Genomic DNA, 9,864 nt, shown 5'->3' on the forward strand with positions numbered 1-9,864 from the left:
ACTGTCAATAAAAGGATCATAATTTACTCAACAATGCGTAAGGATTTCAAATAAAAGATATATGTAGTGAATTTTATGGTTGATGTATTCAATGTTGAGTTAAATTATCATGACATGGTGTTAGGAATTGTATCCCATGGTTGATGCATTCAATGTATGGTGTTAGGAATTGTATCCAATCATAAAAAGTTATAGATGTCATTTCAATGGCATGAACATAAGGTATTACTTAAAAGGGAAGAACCTGCATAATTTCAAGCTATTAAATTTGAGCACTTTAATAACTTAATTAAAAGTGCATCTAAACTAGCCAAGGTTAGCCTGTGAAATTTGAGAATGGTGGAAGAAAAGTGTCAAAGGTTTATGCTCCATGACTATTGCTTGTGTGCCAATGAAGAAAAAGGATCCATCTTTAGAAGCACCTCTAAACACTTATGATCATAATACTCCTACGTTTAAAACTGCTTTCAAGACTCCCAGCATATTTCTACTGCAATCAAATCAAATACCCAAGTTATGTGCTTTTTAAGAAAGGAGTAGTTACGGATCAACCTATTTAAGAGGAATTAATTGACCCATCAAATTAAAGAAACACAACCCATAACTTCAGCTTTTCTTCTCAAATAAAAAACCAAGATTTTACTATGAAAAGAAATCTGTCTGATGTTCTAAAGCAACCACCGTCGAAAATAGATGAGAGACATGGAGTGATGGGATGACTTCAAACAAATTATCAAACAAAGCCTCTCTCCAGGCAACAAACCCGCCATCAATACACGCGCAGTGACCGCCGATCAACAAAACCGGTTGCCACAATCGAACACAACAACCATCCACTGCCTGCTGCAACTCCTCCAGCACCAATCAATTTCCCACAACCACCATCAACACAGCGGTGATCTTCCAGCCCGCCTTCTCAAAACCGATCCCAATCTTCCCTCTCTTTCAATCAAACCCATCCTCTCATCTACTCACAAATCAGCCACCATCACAATCCGTCTTCACAGAGTCCATACAAAAATCAAAATCATTCCCAGCCTCTCAACCGTGAGTCACTGCCCGAACCATCTCCACAACCCAAACTGACTGCCACAGCCCACATCCGCAATTGTTTTTTATTAGACCCAACATCTAGAAGCTGTACCAAAGATCCAAGGAGAGAGTAGAAGTGTAAAGAAGAGAGAAAGTGACAGTGACAGAGAAAATGAAGTTTTGAATTAAAATTGATTTATGAGTGGGTGAGAGAGAAGAAAAGCACTGGACTGGTATTGTTGATGAAAAAAATTCCATTATTGGTGGTGGACTGGAAAAGGAGGCAGTTGGCGAAGGGAGGCTCTTATTCCTTCTTCGGTGGATTTCCTTAGATTTCCAGTGTTATCAAATTATAGACTTAAACTGTAATTCGTGAAAGAATTCAGAAATGAAAGTGATTGAGGACAGGAGGGTAAAATTAATTCTCTCTTGAAAAACACCAAAAATAGCAGGATTTCGGGGGAATTTCAAATCAATCAAAAGGACTTTAGGGTTCCTCGAACATAGCCAGCACCATGAAATTAATATACATAATGAATTGTCAGATAATTTCAATGAACGCATGCCAACCTCAATGACATGCCCAAACTGAAGTGAGGCATCAACAACTACAGTGGCATGAACGAGACACGAAGCAGAAACATGTCAAGCTTGCATGAGAATTGGAGCTGAGAATTGACGAAACAGAAATAGAAGCAATCGCCATACTCTGTTCAGTATGCAGAGATGGGGAAAAAATGTTAATAGACACGTACACAATAAGAGGTTCCACCACACTTGATATGATAATGAGAACATTGCCTATTAACAATCTCTTGATCTTATTATTTTCCTCCGGTAATGAAACCTTATTAAGACTGGTAGAGTCCATGCCTTCATTATTAAAATGGATCTCTTTCTCATTTGCCTGGATGAGTGATTCCTAGGACAGCCATCACTGCAGGATCTTACCACACAGCCTAATACTTTTTTTTTAGCGGCACAGGCTACCACAAGCATGGGCCATCTCAGTTTCTACTCCTCACCATGTTGCCACATCCACCGCCACAACCACCACATCCACCACAACCCCCACTATTTCCACTCTTCATTGTGTCACCACACACACTGTCACCAGAGTTTCCACTCCTCACCATGTCCCCGCATCCACTGCCACAACCACCACAACCGCCACAGTTTCCACTTCTCACCATGTCCCCGCATCCACTGCCACAACCGCCACAACCACCACAGTTTCCACTTCTCACCATGTCCCCGCATCCACCGCTACAACCGCCACCACAGTTTCCACTCCTCACCATGTCTCCACATCCACCACTGCAACCGCCACCACAATTTCCACTCCTCACTATGCTTCCTTTAGCCACGTCCACATTCAGCTCCTTGTTACCTTCTGAAGCAGCAGTCAGGCTGATTTGCTCAGGTTTCTCATGAAAGCCTTTGGCCTTTTCCACTAAACTATCTACCTCCAGATTTTCTCTGTTAGAAGTGAAGCCATTATATCCTTCCTTCTTCAAAATATCAGAAAGTATGAAGGCTAATATGATTGCAGGCAACACCAACCATGATTCCTTTACCTGTTAATATGTTTTAAATCAGATACAATTTGGGATATGTAAATAGCATTCTAGTCAATGTGATGAGCAGTAGTGTACCTTGACAAATCCAGACTTTAAATCAAGCAATGCCACAGCTTTTCCATATGGATACTCAGCAGAAAATTCAACAGCAGTCATAAAATCTTGTTTACTTCTCTTCTTCTCGCAATGTTTAGGCTCAAAATCGAGCTTCTTTCCCTGGAAAAGTTTTACCTGGCCAGAGAAAAATTCAACACAAGTTTGTAAGATACTCTGAAACGATGGCAAGTTCTGTGGTTAGCTAAAAAATTAAGACTCTAAAACCATGAGGACAATACATAGAGTGAAAGCATGATCCATGTGGGTGAGAATGCAGTCCTATTCAGGTTGAAGACCCCGATTAGTTCAACTCAGCTAAGCTTCAACCTTAAATTAGCACTACGAAACTATTGAATATGGCACATTGTACTGGTTTCTATGTTGGTTTGCAAAATCCTTGTTAAAGATTTGAGGGTGAAGTAACAAAAAAAAATGCAGTTCTTTCACAGATGATCAATATTATTAGTGATGTTCAGGCTATTTGGAATGATTGTTCATAATGGAAATTCATAAAGAATAATGGATTTTAAAAGAATTTGAAGGATATCAAAATAACAAATTTTAGAGAAAAAAGTGAAAGGTAAAAGATGACTACCATCCGACAGCCTATGAGCTCAAAGAGATGACCATCTTCATTGGATTTCTTTTGTGGCTCAAGGTACCACTGAGAATCCATCAAACACCACCGAGTCCCCACAAACTCAGCAAGAATACATGTTTCACCAGTCTTCATAACACCAGTTACTTGCTGCTTAAGAATGCTTCTTTCTTTCTCCTTTGCCTTTGTTGAGTTCCTAAAGTACAATTAAAGCCAGAAAATGATATAATGCTTTGGAATATATAATAAGGTCCTGCTATCATGTCACATGCCAACAGAAAGATGCTTGACAAGCATACACTGCCAAAAGATCTCAAGTTTCTAACAACTCCAACAAATTCTACTATCACACTGAAAGAAAAGGACAGGTTCTGTTAATGCAGGATATTTCAACAAATAAAATCTCCAAATTTGAGAAAACTACATTACCATGTAGAGTTACTATAATCAAAACATATTTTATTGGAGACCAAGTGTGAAATTATCTATTATCATAATCCTTGGTGCAACTACAGGTGCTGTTCATTTTTAAGATTCATTACACTCGCTTACAATATAACATATGAACACGTATTTCTTTGATTAATGAATTTAAGGTTCTTCAGATGCAGGGCGTTGAGTGTTTGAAGTAATAACATTCTGATATAGGCCATAATTTTACTGCATATGTAAAGGCTGGAATTACAGTTTTAAACTTGAGATGATATGTGGATACAAGCATACCTCATTTGTAGGCTGATAATCTCAGCATCAGTTTTATCAACTACAGAAGTCCAGATATTAGGATGTTGTGCCCTTCCAGGAAGTGGGAAGAAGCAAGAACTTTTTGACTGTGCTTGGGAACGAATCATGTGCAGTTCATATGGTGCTTGGATGGGAACACTAAATGAGGCAGCGATTCGGAGGCAGATTGGCTTTGAGCTCATATTTCCAGAAGTAGGCTCCAATTCCACCCATCTTTCCACAGAAAGTTCAGACACCGGGTTCAGAAAGTCTTCCAGGGAGAACGAGGTAGTGCCCATTGTTGTACACACCTTGGTTAGTGGTAAGGTGGAAGGTGAATGTGATACAAGTTCAAAGAAAAGCTCTCCCTTAGGTTCACATTGGAAAGAAGCAACATGTTTGTTTCCTGATTCTGACAGGATAGTAAGTTTCCGCTTAACATTAAAGAATGCATCAGGTTGCTTTTTATTAAACATCACAAAGAGTTTTCCCTTGTGCCTCTCTGGTAAGTTTTTGACTCCCACGATCTCCAAAAGGACCTAAATAGTATGAAGAAGAAAAAAATAAGAATGTAACCGGTCACAGTAAAATAGCCAGCATATATAATCAATTGGCATATGTAGAGCGCCAAACAGAAAAGGAACTGAAGCCACTTTAGTGGTTGCACTAAGTGATACTGATAAATCAGAAAGGAGGTTGAATGTATATGTTCATAAGCTTCTAGGCTGCATAAGAAATAGAACATTCCTATTTTTTCTTGTTACAAACTTGAGGTTAGAACTTGAGATCCCTTGGGAGGAGGGGTGACACTAATGTCAGTTGAACCTCATTGGCCATAACAATCCTAACTTTAGATTCATTGCCCATTTATTGATGTGTCACTTAAACTAAAAAAATAGTGGATAGGAGCAGGAAGAAAGAGAGGTTTCAGAGAACTTCAAATTGACAAATGATAAACAAAATAATAAATCTGGGGAAGGGAAAAAGAACAGTGATCAGAAATTACCTCAACAATCTTCCGCTCTGAAAGTTCAATCATCTTCTTGTTTTGATTTGATTTTTCTAACTCTTTGCTCAAGATATTTGATTGGAACGGAATGGTTGTGAGAGGAGATGGATCGCTGCCTCTATACATTGCACCTGCCTTCCAATACCTTCTGCCAAATGTCTCTTCCCAATGCCTCGTGGTTCCAGAAAATCCAACATCCAGCTTCTTCCCTTTAGATCTGTCAGAGTCCATGTCATCATGCGCCAATATCCTGCCAAGTGCTTGACTCACATCTTTACAGTAAGAAACAGGATGCAACTGGTGTGTGTGCCAGATAAGATCAATGTCGTAAGTTGGAACACAAAAGCAATTTATGGACTTTTCCCTATTCCTCTTGATAATATGCAAAAACCCTTTATATCTGGCTATAGCTCCTTGAAGGAAAATATCATTGTTCATGTGGGGTCTGGAAACCTGTCACAAATGGGAGGAAGAGAACTAAACCAGGGAATGTAAAAAATAAAAACAAAAATACAAGATCAGGGCACCAGGGCAAAAGAAACCTTGAGCTGCACATAACTCCATGTGTGTGCCGAAAGCATATGAAGTAATTAACCATGTAAAAAGAATTTGCACATGTTCATAATCACAAAAGCAAACCAAATAACTTTAAACGGATGGTTCTTTAACTTTCAACTGTGCTGCTGGCACTCACTTATTGATGGAATTAAGAATATATAGTTCGTTTAGTTTTTTATAGAATATGGGGTTCTCCCTCAGAAAGACCATGAAAGGGCTCTCCACCACTTACATATTTATTATGATGTGAAGTTTTTGAGATGCCATACAACCCTTATGAAACTAAGAATACGAATGTTTTCATGAAAGATGCTTCTTTTTCCACCATTTCTGAATAGTAGGAAGCATTGTTCCAAATCATACTCCGGGAAAAAAGACAGTTGTAAAAACATTAAAAATTCAAGGAAACTTTCCACGATTGTTTCTTTATGCAATCAATTAGTGACTTTAAATTGTAAGAAACTGATCTTATCGCTATTCTCATATCCAAGTGCCAACCAAGCAGTTATCAGGCTACTAACTACATTAATTTATGAGACAGCAACAAAAGTAGCATCTCAGCCAAACTATTCTAGCCATATGTCATCTTCACTTCAAATGATAAAAAAATATGATTGCCAATAAATTCAAAGATTGTGACATAAGCGATCAAGATTATCCTTTCATTACCTGATAAAAGAAAGGGCTCTGCCTTTTAACAGCCGACACCAAATCATAGCTCGTACATTTCTCAAGGGTTGAAATTTTTTCATTGACAGCTTCTGAGAAAGCCAAATCGAAGTCATAACGCTCATGTGGATAGAATCTGTTCCAAATTTCTTCAGTTTTCCTTTTACAAACTCCATTGACAGAGGATACAACATCAGAGTAATCGAGGATCTTTCCATAAAGTTCTTCACAGTCAGATTTGTACCGTAGCTGGATCGCAAAGCCAACAAACAATGATTACCAACTAAACATAAAAAGTCAAGGCAACAATATCGTAGTTAGTAACCTACTGGATTGAGCCGGTGGCAATGCCAAATCCATTCACAATCAAGAGGCACCACCAATGGTCCTTCAGAAATTGGCGACTCCAAATGTTTTGCAAGCAAGGGAAGCCAGCAAGCATTGTACCTGAAAATTGAGATTAACATTCATAAAATTGATAGATGTGTGCAGGGATTGAACTTCCATATGAAAGGTACACTTAAGAGACAAACTATGACTAAACCCCAGAAAATACTAAGATTCAAGTCCTCCTAGAATGCATATAGAAAAAAGAAGATAAAAAAAGGGTGGATACCTTCTTTACTTTGATTTTAGTGGTCTTTTCACATAATTATAATCCATAAAATGACAAAGCAGACTTAAACACACAGATATCTCTATTCCCAAGTGAATGTATTAACAAAAAAATTTATAGTAGCAACAACAAAAACAAAACCAATATATATAATATATAAAGAATAACCAGCAGATTTGAAGTCCGAAGACAAGTAAAGGTAAGGTGAGCCAAATGAAGCAAAAGAAAATCAATTCAGACAATTGGATAGGGTTAGATTTATTCGTGCCTGAAAATGGCCCTGTCAAGGGTAGGACCATCATAAAGCCAGCGATTCTTATCAACGGCAGCAAGAAACTGAAGTTGCTGTTTCGCTGCAGCCAAAAGATCCACAGTTATCTCAATCTTTTGAGCTTTAAGCCACTCAAACTCTTGTTCTTTCTCCCTCTCCATCTCCATCTCCCTCTCTCAATTCTTTTTACCTGATTATTAAAATAATACTTGTTCAGTAGAGAGTAACAAAACCCATCATCTAATAAAAATAAATGATAAATAAAAGAAGGCCCAGAAAACTTTCAGAGACTGATTCAAAAGAAAACACAAAAATATGCTTTCAAAAGCCTTATGTATAAAATTTGAGCATGATCGATCAACTAAGACTAAAAGGTCAACGTAAAAGTAATGAATGGAAATGGGATTGATGACCAAATGATGAATGAAGTTGTGATCTTTATTTTTTAATGGGGGGTCACCGGAGATTGTTTACGGGAAAATGTTCCGGCGAGAAGGACTGGGGATAGAGGAAATTCTCGCTTACTTGATTTGCTTTACTTTCCGGTTGGTGGTCTGGACATGGACATGGTGGAAGGAGGACAAGACAGGTACTTAGAGCATCTCCAATCCAAAATGCTATTTTGAAAAGCTAAATTGATAAAATAGCATTTTAAATAGTATAAATATAGCTTATTTTACCATATTTATTCCAATGGAAAAAAGCCATTTGAAGAGCCATTTATATTGGAGTGAAAAAAATAAGTGTTTTATTATTTCTTAATATTGTTTACAAATAGGAATTGCCATTTTGACATTTTCACTTGTTCTTTTTCCCTTGTAAGTACCTGAAATGACGCAATTATCCTTCTTAGACCATATAGTAATTTACTAACCCATAGCAGCTTAATTAATTACCTATTAACATTTAAAAAAAAAAAACACAAAAGGAGAATGTTTTTTACTTGTTTCTTTTCACGGATTACTATTTATTAGAATTTATTATTATTTTTTATTTATTTTTAAAATTTATTATTAAATTTATTTTTTATTAAAATATCTCTCTCATATTATACAATTATTTTTTATTAAAATATCTCTCTCATATTATACAAGTTATAAATTTGATAAATTAAATTAATTAATTTATATATTTTTTATATTGAATCAATTAAAAAAATAATGAAGAAAGAATTTTTATCTTATCGTCTCAGCTAACAATATTTATTAGAATAATATTTTTTAATTTATATATATATTTTTAACTTTATCCTTTAATATTATATTTATTGAGAATTGTATTTTATAATTTTTCTTAATTTATCTTTTATTCTTTAATATTATATTTATTGAGAATTATATTTTATAATTTTTCTTAATTTATCTTTTATTAGGTTATTTTAGACTATTAATAAAAATTATAGGTTTATCAAGTTAATTCTATTGATTTGAGGTATTTTTTTAATTGATTTTTTAATCAATTTTATCCTTTAATATTAGGTTGATTGAGAATTAGACATTGTGATTTGTTTTGATATATTTTCTACGAGATTATCATTATCTCATGACTTGAGTTATGGAATTGATAATTTAACTATAATTAACTCGAGTTATATTTTGTATCCATTTTTTGATTGATTTTTATTTTATTTTATAATTTTATCTTTCAACATTAAATTGTTTAAAAATTAAACATTATAATTTGTTTTAATTTGCTTTATATTCAGTTATTTTGGTTTCATGATTTGAGGTCCAAGTTTGGTAGGCTAATCCAAGTTAACTCGAGTTATTTTTTAAATTTTTTTTGGTTATTTTTTCCAATTTTACATTTAAGATTAGATTTATTAAATATTATATTCTTAATTTATTTTGATTTATATGGAGTTATCATGATCTCATAACTTTGTATATAAATTGACAAGTTAACTCAAGTTGATCCAAATCAATTTAATATATTTTTATCTTAATTTTCATAAGAAAAATCTTATCTTAAATATTTATTTTGACTTAGATTATACTTTTATCAGTTATTTAGGTTTTTTTTAGACCAGCCAAAGTGATCCAAGACTTTTATGAATTAAATCCTACATATTACCTACATTTCTCAACTATATCTTTTTGACAATTTCTTTTAACAGTTCAAATTTAATTTTTATATTTTATACACTAAAATAATGTCAATTTGAAGAAAGTTTGATGAAAAAGTAAGTAACATCTTCAATCTAATATGCACATTTATGAGCAAAAATAACATAGTTTGAAAAAAATATTCATAAAAATATTAATGAGTAGCTGATTTAGGACTTTAATTTTAAAAAAATATTTATTACAAATGACTTATAGGTTTGGGAACTAAGAATGAGTGTATAACTTTAATACTAAATTGAGGTTTCCACTAATAGTTTATTGAAGAAAGCAAAAGAAGATGCCATGCAAAAAGATCCAAATATTACTTGACTTTCTTTGATCTCAAACAAAAAATGGAAACTCAGTGGAAATGGGGAATATATATATATATATTTGTTTATTAGTGTTTCTTGACTATGCTGATGATGCTACATTGAATGGAACCAAAAAGAAGGAGATGGTGGTTCCAAGGAAAGGAAGTGGCTGTGTCAATTGAAGTGGTCTGTAGTACATTTCTTTCTCTTTACATATTTTTCTTAAGAGGAAATGTCAAGGAAACTTATAAACAAAAGACTTCTTTTTATCAGAAAAGGACATGACCTTTGGT

The 9,864-nt window shown here is 34.6% G+C and overlaps 1 protein-coding gene across 5 annotated transcripts; it reads right to left on the bottom strand.

Moving 5' to 3' along the window:
- Positions 1-1,525: 1,525 nt before the first annotated feature.
- On the bottom strand, positions 1,526-7,754 carry LOC105108051 (uncharacterized). Of its 5 annotated transcripts, none has more exons than XM_011002198.1 (10): positions 7,613-7,738; positions 7,150-7,342; positions 6,595-6,712; positions 6,266-6,514; positions 5,036-5,491; positions 4,030-4,568; positions 3,304-3,502; positions 2,688-2,843; positions 2,363-2,609; positions 1,526-2,311 (listed from the first exon to the last, which is right to left on the bottom strand). In XM_011002198.1, exons 2-10 carry the CDS (start codon positions 7,317-7,319, stop codon positions 2,040-2,042), a joined length of 2,406 nt encoding a protein of 801 aa, XP_011000500.1. In that variant the 5' UTR covers positions 7,320-7,342; positions 7,613-7,738; the 3' UTR covers positions 1,526-2,039. The 5 variants fall into 5 exon arrangements, with proteins under 5 accessions (XP_011000500.1, XP_011000501.1, XP_011000502.1 ...); XM_011002199.1 differs by having other exon boundaries at positions 1,526-2,257; positions 2,357-2,609; XM_011002200.1 differs by having other exon boundaries at positions 1,526-2,206; positions 7,613-7,737.
- Between the last annotated feature and the right edge of the window lie 2,110 nt (positions 7,755-9,864).

Source organism: Populus euphratica, unplaced genomic scaffold (genome assembly GCF_000495115.2).
Source record: "Populus euphratica unplaced genomic scaffold, PopEup_1.0 scaffold180.1, whole genome shotgun sequence".
NCBI classification, from domain to species: Eukaryota; Viridiplantae; Streptophyta; class Magnoliopsida; order Malpighiales; family Salicaceae; genus Populus; species Populus euphratica.